This window comes from Stenella coeruleoalba (genome assembly GCF_951394435.1).
Source record: "Stenella coeruleoalba genome assembly, chromosome: 20".
Classification (NCBI taxonomy): Eukaryota; Metazoa; Chordata; class Mammalia; order Artiodactyla; family Delphinidae; genus Stenella; species Stenella coeruleoalba.
In genome coordinates, this window is record NC_137166.1 from 23936310 (window position 1) to 23959803 (window position 23494).

Consider the following 23494-nt stretch of genomic DNA (forward strand, 5'->3'; position numbering starts at 1 on the left):
AGCCCTGGTGGGTTTAATAATGTGTTCATGATCACAAAGCTTGTAAGTGTGAGGATAATATGAGAAACCAAACTTGCTTGACTTCAATAGGTGGGAGCATTTATAAGGGGACTCTAACTTGTCAACAGATGGGCATCATAGGTAGTAGGAAGCTGTATACCTTGATGGTGGAGGACATCAACATTTCTGTAATAGATGGAAACCCAGGGAGCTCTTCTTGTCCCATTAAAGCAAGGCCTGCTGTCATGATGCTTCACTCATATTCTGATACAACTCACAGACACTGACCCAAGTATGCTATTTTCAAATGAGCTTCAATACTATTTTAATTCCATGTGTCTGAGAGACATCACAGTTTTTTTTTTTAATTTACCCTCTCATGATATATTAAAAAAAATGATGAGAATAATACATACCAGTCTTCTCTGACTCTGAGGAAGCTGTAAAAATTCTTCCACTGAAGTAACCTAAGAGGATTAATGTGTAGACCTTAATCCATCAACTTCTTTGAAAACAGTTGCTGCCTCCCTTGAGGAATTATATTGCTTTTCTCTGATTATTAGAAGCTCTACATCAAATTCCAAAGTCCAGTGGATGGCTTTAATTCATGATGACCTTAAATTCTGGTGGTACGTAAACTTTACAAACTACAAGTTACTCATGTTACTAGCATGGGGGTAAAACTGTTTTCTAATCCTTCTTACTGGAATTGGGCCCATACTGAAGATTCTGAGTCATGAAAATATACATCCATAGCGGAGTAACCGTGTTGGCATCTTGTCATGCTGATAATGAGGTTTTCTTATTGTTGTTTTTACTGTCTTTTGCCTAGATGTTTATTTTCCTCTCAGCAATGCCTCACAGTGATCCAAATCAGAATGATGGCTATATTTCTGTTTTTCTCTTCTTTCAGTTTTTTGTTTATAACCATATACGTATGACCTATTGACTTATATTACAATATGGTCAAATCCTGAAAGAAATCACTGTATTGAAAGATATCAGTATGTTACTATCCATACTTCCAAATAGGCAGGGTTATCCAGTTGAGTACTCCCTGAATGGGAAGCTCTGATATAAAGGTGGCTTCAAGGTTGAAGAAAGTGCATAAGAACTCACAGCTTTTCCCAGAGCCTGCTCACTGACTGGGTGGATTAGATTTCCCTGGGCACTCTTGTGCCTCGGCTGATACTTGAATGATTCAGGGACTTGAAATCCTTGCAAACCTTTTACAGACAGATGATATAATTAGAGCATATGAGTCCAAAAACACAGGATTACAACTTCAGACATGACCAAGTGATTCACTCATCTTCAATTTGAATTGAACATTTATGATGTCCCTGAGGTTAGAAGTAAGGGGCAAATTGTCTTTAATGCAGAGACTTTTCCTTCACTTGGTCCAGAGAGGTAACACATTCATTCAAGAGGGATATTCTGGACTAGTGACAAACACTTCTATTTTGGGCTTTTAGTAATATGGGGTGGGCATCTTATGGCATAGAGTTAAGTAAAACTGCAGGGCACAGAAAAATATAGTATCATCATAATAAGATATCTGGATGGTTATTTGAAATGGGAAGGATAGCAATATCGGTTAATATGGGAATGCCCAAGTTACTCATAGTACATTAACTCAATGAAAAATTATACAGCTACAAGAAGTAATGAGTTGGACCTCTAACCATTGACAAGATCTCAAAGATATCCACTGTGTGAAAAAAGAAAGTCTCAGAACAATGACTATACTGTGATCACATTTGTGGTTAAATGTTCATGTGCACATTTGCACATTTGTATGCATATACATGTGAAAATATACACATCAAAATATTAGCAGTATCTATGAAAAGAGGTATGAGGGTAGGGAGAGGGCTAAATAAAGATTTTTCAAAATATCAGGAATATCTAAGAAGATTTTGAATCTTTAATAAGAATATTAAATTACTAGTGACACACAGAGAAGCAGAAGATGAAACCCTGAAAATATGTCAGAAAAAATACTAACATTTTAGCACTGATACTATGTTATTTTATATGATTTTATGTTTACTCCCTTTTCTCTTTTCTATATCTTCCCATTTCTCTAAAATATTTATTATTTTTACTATAGTCATGATGTAACTAAACAATTAAAATATAAATGTAGTTGAACAATGCCTTAAGATTTAGACACTTGCCTATATTAACTCTGATTGGCATTTTATTTGTCTGAGTTGATTCTAAGGATGCATTTATTTCTTTCATCTCTCTGATGTATTTGTGAGCCTCAGAATGATTTATCTCTGACCTCAGAGCCTTCTAGCTATTTGTGTATTTACTTCTCTTGTAGGGGAATTGGAGTCTGTGATAAATTATAGGATTCTTTCACTTCCAGGATTTTCCAGAGTAGATGAAGCTATGTTATGATTTATACTTTAATTTGGTAGGCAAGAGTATGCCATTCAGCTTACTTTCTAATGTATATATTCGCAAGTTCTTTTTTTTATAAATTATAAAATGTATTTTTGCAAGTTATCCACTACTGTCTATGACTACAGTCTTTCTCAGTGTTGGCATCAGAGATGCACACCAGCTAAATGTCAAGAGAAAAGAGAAAATTATCTGAGTGGGGTCCTGATGTATGCACGTGTGTGTGTGTGTGTGTGTGTGTGTGTGTGTGTGTGTGTGTGTGATTCACACATTGATTTTTGAATGAGCTGTCCGGCTAAAAGTCATTCTCCCATTTTTTTTCCCCTCAGCAATTATAAAAACTGCCCTTCCCAATATGGACAGAGAAGCCAAGGAGGAGTACCTGGTTGTTATCCAAGCCAAAGATATGGGTGGACACTCGGGTGGCCTATCTGGAACCACAACGCTTACAGTGACCCTTACTGACGTGAATGACAATCCTCCAAAATTTGCCCAGAGTAAGTGAATTCCCCATGCTGGTGAGCATCTAAGTATGATGTTTCCCTTTGAATCTATATTCTAATTTTCAGTGATTTGAAAAATTGATAGCAATCACTGACTGCTTATTATGTGCAAGGTATGGTAATTCATATATATGAAAAACTCTCCTATCACTTTGGTACTAAATGTATCCTCACTTTACAGATTTCAAAGAATTTAAGAACATTTCTGAATATTAAGCATAAAGTAAACAATGGAGCTGAGAATTAGAACCAGCAAGTCTGGCTGCAAGATTTGTGCCTATTTCTCTATTGCATGGTACCTCCCATTAAGAAAACTCAAGAGAATGATTGAAATGCACCTCAGATATTGTTCTATCAATAGTCCCACTTGTATAAAAGAAACTAAATCTCTAGAGCCTGAGGTGGGGAAGGCAGATATACAGTACACTTGCTGCAAAATATACACTCTTCCTTCCTGTGGCTGGTGGGACATCAGTGATCACTGACTCTACCTGTTCCTACTGAAGCTGTGCTTGGCCCCAGAAACCTCTCAGCAGCACTGTAGGCAGCCACCATCAATGAATCAAGGAGACAATCATTATTTGCCAACTTTCTTGTACTCTCATAGAACCCTTTCCTTCTGTGCATTTATCCAAGTAATGTGACATTAGAGAGATGATTTGGGAAGGACTTTCTGACATGCAAAGTCTTGAAATGAGAGAAATAAATGATGAATAGGAATTAGCTGGAACAAGGTGAAACTGGGGAAGGGAGGATGGACATTGCAACTAGAAGAAAAGGCTGTCCAAAAGCCCCAAGGAAGAAGGGTGTACGGCCCTGGATGAGAACTGAAAAAATTTCACTACAGCTGGAGCACGAGGCTGGAGAGTTAGGCGGGAATTAGCCATCCTTGGATTTGCGGGTCATTTTAAGTACCAAGACTTTTATCCTAAGATCACTAGGAAGTCATTAAAATATTTTAACTTGTAGGTTAAGTAACAAGATTTGATTCTAGGGAAATTAGAGAAAATGGAATCTGGCCTTCTTCCAGTGTCTTTCCACACTGCAGCCAGGTAAGGGGTGCTTGTAATCATTCATGTAAAAGGTGATGGAAGCCCTGGCAAGCAAGGTTGGTCGCAGTGGGAGTGGAGAAAGTGCATAAGGGTGTTAGATATTTAAGATCTAATGGTAACAAAAATCTAAGAATAGATTGCATTTTCAGTTGAGGAGGTGAGTTATCCTATTTCTGACATGAGAGATTACATGCATGCTAGTGCTCCTTGCTGGGATAGGAAATACCTTAGGAAAACCAGTTTTTGCAGAGAGAGAGGAGAGAGAGGAGGGAGAAGGAGAGTGAGAGAGGAAGGGAAAGCCAGAGGTGCGGTTTGAAAGTGACACATTTGAGGTACCTTGGAGAATTTCTCTGCAAAAATGCCAAGGTAGAAAGAACAGAAAAGATGCATTTCATTAAGAATTTTAGGAAAAGTGGGAGTGAGAGCAGTGCCTCTTGACCAGTTTTGCTTCACCGACTCAGCTGTGGGAAAAGCACCACAACCGGCTCCAGCTGGAAGTGGGGGCTCAGACTTTAATCCACTGGAACATTTTCCGTCTGGATAGCATGAGGTAGAGCTTCAAAATGGCGGAGGAGTGAGCCGTGGAGATACCATATACATCAGAAATACATCTACATGTGGAACAACTCCTACAGAACACCAAATGAACACTAGCATAAGACCTCAGACCACCCAAAAGGCAAGGAACTCTCCACGTACGTGGGTAGGGCAAAAAAAAAAAAAAAGGGACAAAAGAATAGGGAAGGGACCTGCACTTCTGGGAGGGAGCTGTGCAGGAGAAAAGGTTTCCACACACTACAAGCCCCTTCACTGGCAGAGACTGGGGGTGTGCAGGGGGGAAGCTTCGGAGCCACAGAGGAGAGCGCAGCAACAGGGGTGCGGAGGGCAAAGTGGAGAGATTCCTGCACAGAGGATCGGTGCCGGCCAGCCCTAACCAGCCCAAGAGGCTTGTCTGCTCACCCGCCGGGACGGGCGGGGGGCTGGGAGCTGAGGCTGGGGCTTCGGTCGGATCCCAGGGAGAGGACTGGGGTTGGCTGCGTGGACACAGCCTGAAGGGGCTAGTGTGCCACAGCTAGCCGGGAGAAAGTCTGGAGCTGCCTAAGAGGCAAGAGACCGTTGTTTTGGGGTTCGCGAGGAGAGGGGATTCAGAGCACCGCCTAAACGAGCTCCAGAGATGGGCGCGAGCCATGGCTATCAGCGCGGACCCCAGAGCCGGGGATGAAATGCTAAGGCTGCAGCTGCAGCCAACAAGAAGCCTGTGTGCGAGCACAGGGCACTATCCACACCTCCCCTCCTGGGAGCCTGTGCTGCCCGCCACTGCCAGGGTCCCATGACTGAGGGACAACATCCCTGGGAGAACACATGGCGCCTCAGGCTGTTACATCATGCTGGGCTCTGCCACCACAGGCTTGCCCCGCATTCCGTACCCCTTCCTCCCCGCAGCCGGAGTGAGCCAGAGCCCCCTAATCAGCTGCTCCTTTAACCTCATCCTGTCTGAGCGAAGAACAGATACCCTCAGGTTACCTACACACAGAGGCGGGGCCAAATCCAAAGCTAAACCCCAGGAGCTGTGCAAACAAAGAAGAGAAAGGGAAATCTCTCCCAGCAGCCTCAGGAGCAGCAGATTAAATCTCCACAATCAATTTCATGTACCTTGCATGAGTGTAATAGCTGAATGGACAACGAATCATCCCAAATGGAGGCAGTGGACTTTGGGAGCAACGATATATATATAGTTTTTTTCCTTTTCCCCTTTTTGTGAGTCTGTATGTGGATGCTTCCGTGTGTGACTTTGTCTGTATAGCATTGTTTTTACCATTAGTCTTAGGGTTCTATCTGGTTTTTTTTTGTTTTTTTTTTTACTTTTAGTATAGTTTTTAGCACTTGTTATCATTGGTGGATTTGTTTTTTGGTTTGGTTGCTCTCTTCTTTCTTTCTTTTTGTTAATTTTTAAATAATTTTTATTTTTAATAATCATTTCTTATTTTTCAGTTTAACGACTTTATTTTACTTTTTTTCTTTCTTTCTTTATTTTTTCTCCATTTTATTCTGAGCCGTGTGGATGACAGGGTCTTGGTGCTCTGGCCGGGCATCAGGCCTGTGCCTGTGGGGTGGGAGAGCCGAGTTCAGGACATTGGTCCTCCAGAGACCTCCCAGCTCCACGTAATATCAGACGGCGAAAATCTCCCAGAGATCTCCATCTCAACGCCAAGACCCAGCTCTACTCAACAACCAGCAGGCTACAGTGCTGGACACCCTATGCCAAACAACTAGCAAGACAGGAACACAACCCCAACCATTAGCAGAGAGGCTGCCTAAAATCATAATAAGTCCACAGACACCCAAAAACACACCACTGGACACGGGCCTGCCCACCAGAAAGACAAGATCCAGCCTCATCCACCAGAACACAGGCACTAGTCCCCTCCACCAGGAAGCCTACACAACCCACTGAACCAACCTTAGCTACTGCTGGCAGACACCAAAAACAACAAGAACTATGAATCTGCAGCCTGCAAAAAGGAGACCCCAAACACAGTAAGTTAAGCAAAATGAGAAGAAAGAGAAACACACATCACATGAAGGAGCAAGGTAAAAACCCAACAGACCAAACAAATGAAGAGAAAATAGGCTTTCTACCTGAAAAAGATTTCAGAATAATGATAGTAAATATGATCCAAACTCTTGGAACTACAATGGAGAAAATACAAGAAACGTTTAACAAGGACATAGAAGAACTAAGGAGCAAACAAACAATGATGAACAACACCATATGAAATGAAAAATTCTCTAGAAGGAATCAGTAGCTGAATAACTGAGGCAGAAGAATGGGTAAGTGACCTGGAAGATTAAATAGTGGAAATAACTACTGCAGAGCAGAATAACGAAAAAAGAATGAAAAGAATTGAGGACAGTCTCAGAGACCTCTGGGACAACATTAAATGCACCATCATTTGAATTATTGGGGTCCCAGAAGAAGAGAAAAAGAAAGGGACTGAGAAAATATTTGAAGAGATTATAGTTGAATACTTCCCTAATATGGGAAAGGAAGTAGTTAATCAACTCCAGGAAGCACAGAGAGCCCCATACAGGATAAATCCAAGGAGAAACACACCAAGACACATATTAATCAAGCTATCAAAAATTAAATACAAAGAAAACATATTAAAAGCAGCAAGGGAAAAACAACAAATGACACACAAGGGAATCCCCATAAGGTTAACAGCTGATCTTTCAGCAGAATCTCTGCAAGCCAGAAGGGAGTGACAGGACATATTTAAAGTGATTAAAGGGAAAAAACTACAACCAAGATTACTCTACCCAGCAAGGATCTCATTCAGATTTGATGGAGAAATTAAAACCTTTGCAGACAAGCAAAAGCTAAGAGAATTCAGCACCACTAAACCAGCTTTACAACAAATGCTAAAGGAACTTCTCTAGGCAGGAAACACAAGAGAAGGAAAAGACCTACAAAAACAAATCCAAAACAATTAAGAAAATGGTAATACGAACATACATATCGATAATTACCTTAAATGTAAATGGATTAAATGCTCCACCCAAAAGACATAGACTGGCTGAATGGATACAAAAACAAGACCCGTATATATGCTGTCTACAAGAGACCCACTTGAGACTTAGGGACACATACAGACTGAAAGTGAGGGGATGGAAAAAGATATTCCATGCAAATAGAAACCAAAAGAAAGCTGGAGTAGCAATTCTCATATCAGACAAAATAGACTTTAAAACAAAGACTGTTACAAGAGACAAAGAAGGACACTACATAATGATCAAGGGATAAATCCAAGAAGAAGATATAGCAGTTGTAAATATTTATGCACCCAACATAGGATCACCTCAATACATAAGGCAAATGCTGACAGCTATAAAAGGGGAAGTCAACAGTAACACATTCATAGTAGGGGACTTTAACACCCCACTTTCACCAATGGACAGATTATCCAAAATGAAAATAAATAAGGAAACACAAGCGTTAAATGATACATTAAACAAGATGGACTTAATTGGTATTTATAGGACATTCCATCCAAAAATAACAGAATACACTTTCTTCTCTAGTGCTCATGGAACATTCTCCAGGATAGATCATATCTTGGGTCACAAATCAAGCCTTGGTAAAATTAAGAAAATTGAAATCACATCAAGTATCTTTTCTGACCATAACACTATGAGACTAGATATCAATTACAGGAAGAAAAAAACTGTAAAAATACCAACACATGGAGGCTAAACAATACACTACTAAATAACCAGGAGATCACTGATGAAATCAAAGAGGAAATCAAAAAATACCTAGAAACAAATGACAATGAAAACATGATGACCAAAACCTATGGGATGCAGCAATAGCAGTTCTAAGAGGGACATTTATAGCAACACAATCCTACCTTAAGAAACAAGAAACATCTCAAATAAACAACCTAATCTTACACCTAAGCAATTAGAGAAAGAAGAACAAAAAAAAAACCCCACAAAGTTAGCAGAAGGAAAGAAATCATAAAGATCAGATCAGAAATAAATGAAAAAGAAATGAAGGAAACCATAGCAAAGATCACTAAAACTAAAAGCTGGTTCTTTGAGAAGATGAACAAAATTGGTAAACCATTAGCCAGACTCATCAAGAAAAAAAGGGAGAAGACTCAGTAGAAGTAGAAGTGAAAAAGGAGAAGTAACAACTTACACTGCAGAAATACAAAATATCATGAGAGATTAATACAAGCAACTATATGCCAATAAATTAGACAACCTGGAAGAAATGGACAAATTCTTAGAAAAGCACAGCCTTCCGAGACTGAACCAGAAAGAAATAAAAAATATAAACAGATCAATCACAAGCACTGAAATTGAAACTGTGATTAAAAACTTCCAACAAACAAAAGCCCATGACCAGATGGCTTCACAGACGAATTCTATCAAACATTTAGAGAAGAGCTAACACCTATCCTTCTCAAACTCTTCCAAAATATAGGAGAGGGAGGAACACTCCCAAACTCATTCTACGAGACCACCATCACCCTGATACCAAAACCAGTCAAAGATGTCACAAGGAAAGAAACTGCAGAGCAATATCACTGACGAACATAGTTGCAAAAATCAACTATCCAGAAATGGACAGAAGACCTAAATAGACATTTCTCCAAAGAAGATATACATACTGCCAACAAACACATGAAAGAATGCTTAACATCGCTAATCATTAGAGAAATGCAAGTCAAAACTACAATGAGATATCATCTCACACCAGTCAGAAAGGCCATCATCAAAAAATCTAGAAACAATAAATGCTGGAGAGGGTGTGAGAAAAGGGAACCCTCTTGCACTGTTGGTGGGAATGTAAATTGATACAGCCACTGTGGAGAACAGTATGAAGGTTCCTTAAAAAACTAAAAATAGAACTACCATATGACCCAGCAATCCCACTACTGGACATATACCCTGAGAAAACCATAATTCAAAAAGAGTCATGTACCACAATGTTCATTGCAGCTCTATTTACAATAGCCAGGACATGGAAACAACCTAAGTGTCCATCATCGAATGAATGGATAAAGAAGATGTGGCACATATATACAATGGAATATTACTCAGCCATAAAAAGAAACGAAATTGAGCTATTTGTAATGAGGTGGATAGACCTAGAGACTGTCATACAGAGTGAGTAAGTCAGAAAGAGAGAGACAAATACCGTATGCTAACACATATATATGGAATTTAAGAAGAAAAAAATGTCTTGAAGAACCTAGGGGTAAGACAGGAATAAAGACACAGACATACTAGAGAATGGACTTGAGGATATGGGGAGGGGGAAGGGTAAGCTGTGACAAAGCGAGAGAGAGGCATGGACATATATACGCTACCAAACGTAAGGTAGATAGCTAGTGGGAAGCAGCCGCATAGCACACGGAGATTAGCTTGGTGCTTTGTGATTGCCTGGAGGGGTGGGATAGGGAGGGTGGGAGGGAGGGAGATGCAAAAGGGAAGAGATATGGGAACATATGCATATGTATAACTGTTTCACTTTGTTATAAAACAGAAACTAACACACCATTGTAAAGCAATTATACTCCAATAAAGATGTTAAAAAAAAAAGAGAAACACATGAAAGAATGCTCAGCATCATTATTAGAGAAATGCAAATCAAAACTACAATGAGGTATCACCTCACACCAGTCAGATTGGCCATCATCAAAATATCTACAAACAATGAATGCTGGAGAGGGTGTGGAGAAAAGGGAACCGTCTTGCACTGTTGGTAGGAATATAAATTGATACAGCCATTATGGAGCACAGTATGGAGGTTCCTTAAAAAACTAAAAATAGAACTAGCATACAAGTCAGCAATCCCACTACTGGGCATATACCCTGAGAAAACCATAATTCAAAAAGAGTCATGTACCACAATGTTCACTGCAGCTCTATTTACAATAGCCAGGACATGGAAGCAGCCTAAGTGTCCATTGACAGATGAATGGATAAAGAAGATGTGCACATATATACAATGGAATATTACTCAGCCATAAAAAGAAACAAAATTGAGTTATTTGTAGTGAGGTGGATGGACCTAGAGTCTGTCATACAGAGTGAAGTAAGTCAGAAAGAGAGAGACAAATACCGTATGCTAACACATATATATGGAATCTAAAAAAAAAAAAAAGGTCATGAAGAACCTACGGGGTGGACGGGAATAGACGCAGACCTACTAGAGAATGGACTTGAGGACACGGGGAGGGGGCAGGGTAAGCTGGGACAAAGCGAGAGAGTGGCATGGACATATATACACTACCAAATGTAAAATAGATAGCTAGTGGAAAGCAGCCGCATAGCACAGGGAGATCAGCTCGGTGCTTTGTGACCACCTAGAGGGGATGGAGGGAGGGAGACGCAAGAGGGAAGAGATATGGGGATATATGTATATGTATAGCTGATTCACTTTATTATAAAGCAGAATCTAACACACCATTGTAAAGCAATTATACTCCAATAATGATGTTAAAAAATTTTCTTTTTTTTAAAGAATTTTAGAATTTTCACATCTGGCCATTCATAAATCAGACAACAATGCCAACCTTTGAAACCAAATGACTGAAATAAAAAACGTCATCTCTTGCATCCTTCCCCCGACTCTTGTTTTCTTTTCAGTTGCCATTATAATTAATGTGCTAACATGCAACTCCTCTTTCTCACAAAATGATTGTTTCAATTGAGTGGTGGCGGATAAGTTTCAAGTGTTCCCTTTCTTAGAGGTAATATCGATTAACTACGATCCCACTGAAAGGGATGATGAGAGTAGGAAGAGTAAAAGTGGATAAAGAAACGTTTCATTGGCCTGGTTTCCCAAGGCTTCCTGATGCAGGATTAGTAGCAAGGTGAGCCCCTTGCTGTCTTATTATTTAATAAGCACACCTCAAGGAGTCATCTGAAAACTTTATCTGAAATATAAGGTTGGAAGGAAATGGAATCATTACACCAATTATGAGGGTATTGGGAGACTTGTGCTAGACCGATGATTTTTGGTGCCTTTCTTACGGCAAAACTGTTTGGAAAACATTTTTGTTCCCGGGTCACATATTATGATTTCAAGAGACACTTTAACTTCATCATTAAATAAAAGTGTGTTAGTCCTAGAAGAAAACCTCGCCCATCATCTAAAGTAATCTTGTTATACTGGGAAAAATGAGCCTTAGTTTATCCAAGGGACTCAGTGATTGAGTTCAAACTAGAATTAGGTAATGTTCTCCAGATATAATTTTTCCTTTTGGGTTTATGGTTCATCGAATGTTTATTTTCCCTTGTTCTTGTTGCAATGGGACTACAGCTTCCTGGTTGTCTGGGTTTGGGTTCCCCGCAAACAGGCACTGAGACAAGGATTTGATTATAAGTAGTTTATATTGGAGATGATCCCAAGAAACGCCAGCAGGGAAGTGAGAATTGTGAGCGAGAGGAGGTAGAAGGCTGACAGTGTGCGTTATCAAGCCAGCGATGACTGGGGTGACTGGAGCTTCATTCCACTGGGGAAACTCTGGAGCAGTGTAAATAAACAAAAGAAAAGGACCAGCTTAAGATTATCCTGCCAGAGAGGGCAAGGAGCCTGGAATTTTATGTACTAAGTTGCGTGAGCCTTTGAGGGCTGCTTCTCTGGGGGTGTTAATTTTCTGATAGGTGTGGACTGACAGGCAATGGACAAAACGGGTTCTGAAGTCCAGAGGAAACCCTCAGCAAAGAAATGCAAGAGTTGGCAGTTGGCTGTAAGGCAGGTGTGACTGAAGTGGTAATGGCCAGGGGTTACGGGGTTGGGGTACCGGCAACTTCCCCTACACCAGTGAAAGTGAGTGACACCAATACAACAGCCAAAGTGATCTGAATAAAAATGGGACTAATATCACTAATTAGACACGTTTTCCTGCCCCCATAGGGGAAGCCATATACACTGTAACTGTATTTTGCCTAGAGAGTTTTGAGGGTAGGATTTTTGGTCTTCAGAGCAAGGAGAATTTTAGTAACAAGAAGAGTGTTTCATGTGTCTGAACAGCTTGCTGCAGGGCACAGCAGAAGCTTGGTAATTGGATTTTATCAAAAATGGTCTATAAGTCTGTAAATATAAAGGTAACTTCAAAAGTGACTTTCAGTGTGTTACACATTGCATCTATCTGTGCTGAAATTAGCTTAATATTTTATGTTGGGCAACAATGAATATCCCCAAGGGCAGCCAATGTGATTATACAGCAAATTGGAAAGAACGTTCACATAGACTCACTAATATCCTGATATAACTCTGCTCCAAGTATGTACTTGGTAAACATATGGTTGAATAAGTCCCATAACTCAGAAGAGTTTCAAAGAGAGATCACTGCTTCTTCTGGGAACATTTGTCTCTGGCTCATTTAGAAGACTGTACATTCCACAGTGGAAAGGATGTTTTTGTCTTTCCCATCACTGTATTGGTAGTATCTATACAGAAGTAGCCAGAGCAAAAGAGGTGCCCAACACATATTTGTTAGATGAATGAATGAAGAATGGAATATGTGCAGTGCTCAGTGTCTCTCCTCTTTCCTAAGGTCTGTATCACTTCTCAGTACCAGAAGATGTGGTTCTTGGCACTGCCATAGGGAGGGTGAAGGCCAATGATCAGGATATTGGTGAAAATGCACAGTCGTCATATGACATCATTGATGGAGACGGAACAGCACTGTTTGAAATCACTTCTGATGCCCAGGCCCAGGATGGCATTATAAGACTGAGAAAGGTAAGCTCAGGAAGGTTTTGTTCGTCTTCAGAATACCTCTTTGAAACTTGAATGTTGAAGGTGGTAGGGGTTGGGTGGACTCCCTGACGTAATCTTACAACTGGAGGAGGTTTGCCTTCTTAACCTGTGCAAAAGTGAGTGCTTTTTGCACATCCTATCTTCTAGTCCTACTTTATATTTCAGCTAAACCTCGGTGAACAGTGACCATGGTGGTGCTAGCCTCCCATCTCACCCATCATTTCTTTCCTCTCTGTGTTTCAGTGTTTTTCCATGAGCTGCAGGAACTGGCTCAGTTCTTGTCCAGAGCATCCACCTATGTAGGAAAGCCAACACTCTGAAAGCAACCTTTAAGCAATGAGGGACAAAGATTGGTGGACAGTTCCTATTCACTGAAGAAATTATTGTGAGGCATATTGTTTATGATTCCTTAGAGGATTTTCAGTGGGAATAATCCTCATAAGCCCATAGAGGTGGCAAGTTCAATGGCTTTTCATCCTTTTCTATAGAACTCTCCCCATTTCTAATCTCCTGCTTCCTAGAATATCTCTGCAAAATGCATTCAAGTTTCCTGTGTGTTCACTGCAGGCTCTGCTTTTAGGGAAACTCAAAGACAGACAAAGTAGTCAGCTTCAGTTATTCTGGCTAGTTCTGGCACCAGAAGGACAGGGCCCACCCTGCTATTATTAGATGCTCCTAACTGTGATCAAATGACCAAGCATTGTGGTCAACGAAGCTCATCTCTGCTTTTTTCCCGGGTGTGGCGCTACCATTGGAGAAAGAAACATCTCCATAAATAGTACAAAGAATATATGGCTTTTTAAAAATTGGAGTATAATTGCTTTACAATGTTGTGTTAGTTTCTGCCACAAAGTGAAGTGAATCAGCCATATGCATACACATATCCCCTCCCTCTTGGACCACCCTCCCCGCCTCCATCCCACCCAACTAGGCCATCACATAGCACCAAGCTCAGCTCCCTGTGCTATACAGCAAGGTCCCACTAGCTATCTGTTTTACACATGGTAGTGTATTTATGTCAAACCTAATCTCCCAATTCATCCTCCCCTTCCCTTCCCCTCCACGTCCACACGTCTGTTCTCTACGTCTGCCTTTCTATTCCTGCCCTGCAAATAGGTTCATCTGTACCATTTTTCTAGATTTCACATATATGAGTTAATATACGATATTTGTTTTTCTCTTTCTGACTTACTTCACTCTGTATGACAGACTCAAGGTCCATCCACATCTCTCCGAATGATCCAATTTCATTTCTTTTTGTGGCTGAATAATATTCCATTACATATATGTACCACATCTTCTTTATCCATTCAGATGTTGATGGACATTTAGGTTGTTTCCATAACCTGGCTGTTGTAAATAGTGCTGCAATGAACATTGGGGTACATGTGTCTTTTGGACACATGTCCAAAATATGGTATATGCCCAGTAGTGGGATTCCTGGGTCATACAGTAGTTCTATTTTCAGTTGTTTTTTGTTTTTTTTTTTTTTGCGGTACATGGGCCTTTCACTGCTGTGGCCTCTCCCGTTGCAGAGCACAGGCTCCAGACGCGCAGGCTCAACAGCCATGGCTCACGGGCCCAGCCGCTCCACAGCATGTGGGATCCTCCCAGACCAGGGCACAAACCCGTGTCCCCTGCATCGGCAGGCGGACTCTCAACCACTGCGCCACCAGGGAAGCCCCTATTTTTAGTTTTTTAAGGAACATCCATACTGTTCTCCACAGTGGCTGAATCAATTTACATTCCCACCAATAGTGCAAGAGGCTTCCCTTTTCTCTGCACCCTCTCCATTATTTGTTGTTTGTAGATTTTCTGATGATGGCCATTCTGACTCATGTGAGATGATACCTCATTGTAGTTTTGATCTGCATTTCTCTGATAATTAGTGATGTTGAGCATCTGTTCATGTGCCTCTTGGCCATCTGTATGTCTTCTTTGGAGAAATGTCTGTTTAGGGCTTCTGCCCATTTTTGGATTGGGTTGTTTGTTTTTTTAATATTGAGCTGCATGAGCTGTTTATATATCTGGGAGATTAATCCTTTGTCCGTTGATCGTTTACAAATGTTTTCTCCCATTCTGAGGGTTTTCTTTTGGTCTTGTTTATGGTTTCCTTTGCTGTGCAAAAGCTTTGAAGTTTCATTAGGTTCCATTTGTTTATTTATTTTTTTTAATTTCCATTACTCTAGGAGGTGGGTCAAAAAGGATCTTGCTGTGATTTATGTCAAAGAGTGTTCTTCTTATGTTTTCTCTAAAAGTTTTATAGTGTTTGGCCTTACATTTAGGTCTTTAATCCATTTTGAGTTTATTTTTGTGTATGGTGTTAGGGAGTGTTCTAATTTCATTCTTTTTCAAGTAGCTGTCCAGTTTTCCCAGCACCACTAATTGAAGAGGCTGTCTTTTCTCCATTGTATATTCTTGCCTCCTTTATCAAAGATAAGGTAACCATATGTACGTGGGTTTACTTCTGGTCTTTCTATCCTGTTCCATTGATCTGTATTTCTGTTTTTGTGCCAATACCATACTGTCTTGATTACTGTAGCTTTGTAGTATAGCCTGAAGTTGGGAGTCTGATTCCTCCAGCTCCTTTTTCTTAGCTCAAGATTGCTTTGGCTATTCAGGGTCTTTTGTGTTTCCCTACAAATTGTATAATTTTTTGCTCTAATTCTGTGAAAAGTGTCTGGTAATTTGTTAGGGATTGCATTGAACCTGTAGATTGCTTTGGGTAGTATAGTCATTTTCACAATATTGATTCTTCCAATCCAGGAGCATGGTATGTCTCTCCATATTGCAGTCTGTGACTGCTTTTGCTCATGATCATTTGTGTGCGTGTGGTAAATGTGAAAAATTCTGTACATTTTCCATATTTATTTCTCATTGTGACAACTACATTCATTAAAAAACGTGTAGAACACAGTTCAGTATTTTACAGACATGGGCATTTGCAAAGAGAAATACCCTTTTATCTTCATCATGAGTATTTTGTTCAACATTGTTCTTTATATGTTTGCCATGAAGTAGTACAAGTTAATTTTAAAACGGATTTGCTGATTCATGAATTATAAGATAGATAATAGGTCACACTGTCAGGAGCCAATAATTTTGCCCTCTGTCTTGATCAGCATTACAATGACATGACTCCAAGCTTACTATCTGACTCTCTCTGTCATGTTACCCAGGGATGTGCTTCCAATGGCCATGCTCTTCAAATCCCCTTTTGGGGAGGTATTGAAAGTGAGAACCTGGAATTTTCTGGATATAGTTTTATATACAAAATCAATTTTAAAAATCAATTTTGAAAAGAAAATGGCTGCATCTGTTTTAACTCTGCTGAGTAACACTCGCTTTAAACCTGGATGGAGCTCAGTATTAAGAGTTGCAAAGTATTTAAAAACTCGTGTGTTAAATACAGTACAGTATAATTATACTTGAGTCAATTATTGACTAACCCAGAGACACATTTTCCTTGGCTAATGAATCCCAATGTCATTTTTGTTGTTATTATTAACTGCTATTCTTTGTTACCATAAGGTGCTTTTATAAACTGAAGCCATTAGCTGTTTGCTGTATTTTTATTCACCATTATTCATAAACTTGGAAGCATATACTACACATCTTGACACCAAAAAACCCATGTATTTTACTCTAGAGAACAATCTGTAGGGAGTCATTTTCCTGCAATTCATGGGTCCTCTTTTTTGTCTGACAAAATCCCAAGGACACCAGGATGTGTTCTGATAGATTGTCATTAAGTTGGGCAAAGAATTAAGCAGAATATAATCTCTTATGCTTAACAGCGTTTGTAAAGAATTTGAGATTACAAAATTGTTACAGTAGGGGTGATTAGCAAATTGTGAAAATGTTGATGTTGAATTGCCTATTCATGTACATACGGGTACATGTGTTTAGTAATTTCAGAATAGACAGGGGATTGAGTATCTGCCTTGTTTATTAGAAAATATATCAAAAAAATCTAAGTCCAAGTAGAATGAAATTCAAATATAAGAATCAACATAAAATTTTGAAATAAGAATCTATATTTAAGCTTGTATAGGAGTTCTGAAAGAGTTCACTAATGCTAGCTTGTGTTCCAGCTTATTTTTTTAAAATTTGCACCGCAGATGTAGAGTTCAGTTTCTTATAAGAATTGCCATGGAAATCTAAATTGTCTCTTTGAACCTTGACAGAAATACATCCTTGACATCTGAAGTATTATGTTTGCTGAGAGAATTGGACTGTGAGGGTTCTGATGCAGATGGCCTTCTGGTTGTTTAAGGGGACTGTGTTCTTTTACCTGCCTCTATTTACATAGGTCATTAAGTTAAGTCTCTGGGGCTTTTAAGGAAAGAGGTATTAATAGGTCAGAAAAATTTTCAGTAATGGTGCAATGAGGTAATTTCAAATTGCTTTTAACTGGTTGGTGGAAGTCACCACCAGACCTAGTTACCTACCTGTCTGTCAGTCTGTCTATCTGTCTATCTATCTATCTATCATCTATCCTAAATATAAACACAGGTAGATATGCGTCTGTATACATATTTCTTTATATGCCCACCTGCTTCACAGCACAGAACTCATATAATAGAGACCTTCTAAGAATGCCCTAAAAAATAATAAGCCTCATTTTAGCCACATGATCAGTAAAGCAGTGATGCTCTGGAAGTGAAATAAGAAAACACTCTTTGTTGGGATTAGTGCTAAATTGTGCTTTATAATGTCTCCATGGACTAAACAATGATTATTTCTAGTTCTTTACGTTTCACACACTGTTGCAGAAATGATAAAATATCCTTCCCAGATAGAGATTATGTTCGATGCTGCCTTATCTCTGACGAGCAGAGGCCCGATTAACTGGCTGATTGGTATGCAGATCATGCCTTCACTAGTACAATTTTATTATGAGTCTGAAGTGAAATTTCGATGGCACAATTCATGACTGTGAATATTTTGTGAATTCCAAGTGAAATGAGCAAAACAAAACAAAACAGTAGGAGATTAGATTCACTGAGCTTGTATAATAAACAGCTATCAATAAATGCCTGTAAAATTTACAGGTTGAATCTGGGGGAATGGAGAGTGATCCCATTAAGGCTCACAAATGGGCTTAAATGCACATAACGATCATCCATCAGCATTACACTCATTTGTTCTCGCTGCTGTGGTCATTAGTGAGAAACATTCATCTTTGTCATTTCTTAACAGCCTCTGGATTTTGAGACCAAAAGATCCTATACACTGAAGGTAGAGGCAGCCAATGTCCACACTGACCCGCGTTTCAGCAGCAGGGGGCCCTTTAAAGACACGGCAACAGTCAAAATTGTTGTCGAAGATGCAGATGAGCCTCCAGTCTTCTCTTCACCGACTTACCTCCTCGAAGTTCATGAAAATGCTGCTCTCAACTCCGTGATTGGGCAAGTGACCGCTCGTGACCCCGACATCACCTCCAGTCCTATAAGGTATTTCTCTTTTGAAAGGAAAACTGGCTATAGTGCATGACAAGCAGATCAGTACAAAATGTAATTACGTATGCAGTCTGTGTGGCTGCCTTTGAGACTATGTTCACATGACCAAGGAATTTTGGTCAACATGTACTGCGCTTGTGTGTGTGTGTTGCACACACCTGCGAAGGGCTGCATACAATGCCCAGAGCCAGGAATATCAAGATGAAGAAAGATGCTAAGCTTTCAGAGGGCTCCATGAAAAAGCCAAATCGAGTATATTTTGCAGTGCATTTGGGTGGATCTTTTATATGGTATTGTTTTTGCTTGTTTGTGGGTTTTTTTTTCTAGCATTAGAAAAGTACTGCTGTTTTTTTTTTCTTTCTTTCTTTCTCCTTTGACAGTTACAGTGAATTATGTATAAGAATTTAGAGGCATGAGATCACTGTCTCAACACAGTAAGAGGCCCCCTGTCTTATTTCTGTGTTCGCTGTTTGGCTTTGAAATGATCTTTTTACCACTTTATGGGCATTTCTGATAGGTCAGCATGTTTGGATCGGTGCCTTTTAGACAAAACCTTTCTCTGTCATTTCAAAGATATCTTTTGTTTATACTTTCCCTGCTGAAAATTTTTTCCAGGATGAGAAATATAATCCCTGGTTAAAGGTTTTCTTCCTTGTTTTAGAAATAAGGCTCAGTTCTGGGTTTTTCTTGTTGTTGAACTGTGTACATCTTTTCTCTTTGCCAGTCACCCAAATGACAGTAGATGCTCGGGCTAAAGAGCTTTCTTCTGAAAGAACACTGAAAATCTGTAACTTGTCCACTGGTCTCCAAGGGTGAAGTGTTAGTTAATGATGTGTTTGAGTGTGGATTTCAAATATTGCTTTAGAAATGTTTGTTGAAAAAGAGAGAGAAAACTAGACAGAAGAATACAGTTTTAAAGAATTGTCCAGTTAATTTATGAGTTAGATGTCAGCTTATATCCCAGTCATTCAATTTCTAAGTTACAGGGACCTACGGCAGATATCTTTCTAATTACTTTATTCAGGGAAACTCTAGACAAGTGAGCTTTATGAAAGCTTTACTTATTCACTTCTTTTCTGTGTATTAAACTCCCAATACTCCCAAGGGTGCTGAAACTATGAGGCTGGAGGTGAAACCCAGCAGAATAATCAGTGTCCCAAATAATTTGAGTTTGGGCAAAAAAAGAATTATTTTCAGGTCCGGAAAAGTTGTTTTTAACACAAGTCATTTCTAAATTCAGGATAGTAGAGTGTATCTCATAAGGATATAAAAAAAAAAAATCCTTTCTTCAAAAGAGCTCAACCTCTAAGAAGGGGATTTGAGGAATGGTCAGTGGCCCATTCTCTGTTGTAAAGGAACTCAACAAGTTGTGGACACACAGAATGGCCTCTATTTGGCTAAGAAAATCATATCTATCAAAGGGACAAGTATTGAATCCAAGGGTAGGAAGTATCCAGAAAAATAAATTTACATGGGCATCCATTTTTTGACTAAATAGTGAAGTTGTGAAATGGCTTTATACTGAAATTCTAATATAAATAGAGACAGTGGTACTTGTTGAATGAATGAATCTGCCCCGTTTTCCATTGTTACTCCATTTCTTCTGAAAGAACACAGAACAGAGCAATTGCCACTTTCTTCACATCTTCAAGCATAAGAGAGAATATGAAGAAAGTAAACAAGATTGGCCTGAGAGACCAGCCATGGGGTCAGTTTAGCATTTGACTTGTCAAGATTTCTACTCTTGTCAGCAAAGAACCCATAGCGGGCCAGGAGCATGCCAAGCTGAGGACCCTCAGGGCAAATGGGGATTCAGATATCAGGGCAATCCCATGTACACCCAAAACATGGAATCTATAGTACCAGCGGGAACAGACTTCCTGTGCAGAAGCATGTTCTTCATCAGCTGGAGATGAAGTTTGAGTAACTTTTGATGCCAATACTAAGCTCAGATTGGTTAGAAGTGGGTAAACATCCAGGTTCATAGCTCCCCACTTGTTTTTGCCCATTTTATAATCTATCCATTGACTGATGTAAAAATGGAGATATACTGATAATCATTCCAGCTCACAGGGAATCAGTGATGATTATCACTGTAGTTGATCGTTGTTGTTATTGCTATTGTTATTGTTATTTTTTATAATTGTCGGTGGCATAAAAGGCAGGTGAAGAAGAAGCTTGAGGCTGCTTAGCAACAACTGCCCAACTTGGAAGCATTTTGTTTCCAGGCAAGCTAAAGGGGGTCTGGGGCTGTGTTACCAGGAAGGGATGGACAGATAAAGTACCACTTGATGACACAGGCATACTCTAGCTCTGATAGATGGCAGGCAAGTGCTAGTTCCTTGGCATATGTGGTTTCACCCAAAGAAGGGGCGATTACTGTTTCAGATCATTTACAACAGGGTTTTGATGCATTATTCAGAAAGTGAGCCCCACACCATTCTGACTGGAGGTGGACTGGCTCCATAGGAATGAATCTAGAATGTAAGAATCACCAACTGCATTTTTCAGTATCAGTTCTGCATTTTTGCAGTTGTCCCTCCCCCAACCCCTGTCCCCCAACTGGGTTATGGAGAGCAGCTTTCCTCTATCGATGCACAATTGGTTAATTTGTTTAGAAAATTAAATTTCCTGACTAGCCAGAGCAGTGCATAGTTCCTTATAAGTCTAGCAGACAGACTTAGAACCATTTAACCTTTTTAAACAGAACTAGAGGACACAGATATTCAGGGAACTATCAAGTAACAAATAACAAAGCATGATTTTCTCTTTAGGGCTGTTGTATTTTATATGCTAACAAGAATGTACGCATCTTTTAGGGGAATGTTTACCTTGCCATCCAGCAAGAAATAGGCATTTATTGTGGCATCTGTCATGTTAAAACATGCAGTCATTAATTGGTTGGTCAACTTCCTCTAAGACTCAGCTTCTTTTGAGAACACATTGTCAAGCTGAAAATATCATGTATATTAAAATTCTTAAAACTAAACCTATTTCTATGTGTATAAACATATCTGTATCTATACCTATGTCTGTATAAGCCCATCAGGGCAAACAGACAGTGACACAGAGGCATACTTCATGGTCTTACCGTCTCCCTTCCAGGAACATTAATTAAGCATGTGCTACTTTCTTCAGTACCTTATGCCTCTCAGTAATACAGAATACGATTGTGTAAATTATTTAAAAGATGCCATATCTTGAAACTACAGCAGACTGCATTTCAAATCCTGTCACTCCTACTTTCCAGTCAGACAGCTGGTCTCTTGGAAGTCTCTGAGACTCAGCTTCCTCATCTATATTTTGGGATAATATCATCTTTGGAGCTATTAAGACTACCAACTAATAAAGCCACCATAAATGTCATATCTTAAATGCAAATTAAAAACCTAGTACTCATTTCACCTTGCAATAAATCTTTCTCTGCTCCAAATAAATAAATAAATAAAATAAAAATAAAATCCTAGTAGTCATTTTAGCAGAGATCCTTCTACTCAAGGTTGCTGACAGTGCAGAATTACCTGTTATTTTTTTATTTAACAGTTACATGCTAAATCGTCCAATTAACATCATTTAGTCTAATTTGCCCTTGCTACTGTGATGAATATTGTTACCAGTGGCAGGGATGTGCTAAATGTATTCAGTTCATTTCCTAACACCTTTATGAGATAATATGTGTACTCTCTTAACAGATGAGAAAACCGAGGGTGAAAAGACTAACTTGCCCACTGTCATACAAATAGTCAAGAATGGAACTGTGGTGCATACATTTTTTTTTTTTTTTTTCTGGCAGTGCAATGCCTGCTTTCTGTTCCTTTGTCACACTCCCTTTCTTTCCCTATGATCTCTGTGACTCAAACTGTGTCTCTACGTGATGTGATGGCTTAGCAGGACCAATTTTTTTCCTCAAAATCTTCTTTTATGTGTTTGTTTATTTTTAATTATATAATTTGCAGGTGTACAGCATTATAGTTCAACATCTGCCTACACTACAGAGAGAGCACCACCACAAGTCTAGTCACCATCCATCACCATACAGCAGATCCCCTTCATCCATTTCACCTCCTCAACCCTGTTCCCTTCTTGGTAGCTACTAATCTATTCTCTGTATTTATGAATTTGTTTGTATTTTATTTTGTTTGTTCGTTAGCTTGTCTCAGTTGACACATATGAGTAAAATCATACAGTATTTATCTTTCTCTGACTTATTTCACGAATCATAATACCTTCACGGTCTGTCTGTGTTTTCACAAATGGCAGGATTTCATTCTTTTTTGATGACTAATATTCCGTTGTGTGCGTGTACATGTTTGTGTGGCATCTTCTTTACCCATTCATCCGTAGATGGACACTTAGGTTGTTTCCATATCTTGGCTATTATAAACAAGACTGCATTGAATTAGCAGGACCGATTTAATTGAAATAATAAACTATTCATTCTCTAAATGGTCTCATTCAGTCCAGGATGCATACCAGGAAAAAGGAGCATACAGACATCAGGTCTGTGGAATTAACCAGAGTATGGGTGGAGTGTTCCTTTCTCATCAGTCTAGCCCCTTTGTATGGGTTTGTTACTATCGGTTGTGAACCAAATTGTGATCAGGGAGGTAAAGGAAAAAACAACGTTATTGTTATTTGATGAATGAGACATTGTGCTAAGTTTCTATTATGTATCATTTCACTTAATTCTCACAAAAGACACCTATGAAGTAGTCAGTATGATTCCAGCGTTATGGAGGAGACTGAGGCTCTGAAAAGGTGCTTCCTGTGCATGTTGAC

At 39.4% G+C, this 23494-nt stretch overlaps 1 protein-coding gene across 2 annotated transcripts in view; it reads left to right on the forward strand.

Annotated features, from left to right (window-relative positions):
* CDH8 (cadherin 8) overlaps window positions 1-23494 on the forward strand; it is a 1195405-nt gene that overhangs the window by 1029928 nt on the left and 141983 nt on the right. For both annotated transcript variants that reach the window (XM_079908493.1, XM_079908494.1), the window contains 3 exons: window positions 2742-2909; window positions 13048-13235; window positions 18456-18709. In XM_079908493.1, the coding sequence (XP_079764619.1) occupies window positions 2742-2909; window positions 13048-13235; window positions 18456-18709 (610 nt within the window). The remainder of the gene's footprint in view (window positions 1-2741; window positions 2910-13047; window positions 13236-18455; window positions 18710-23494) is intronic.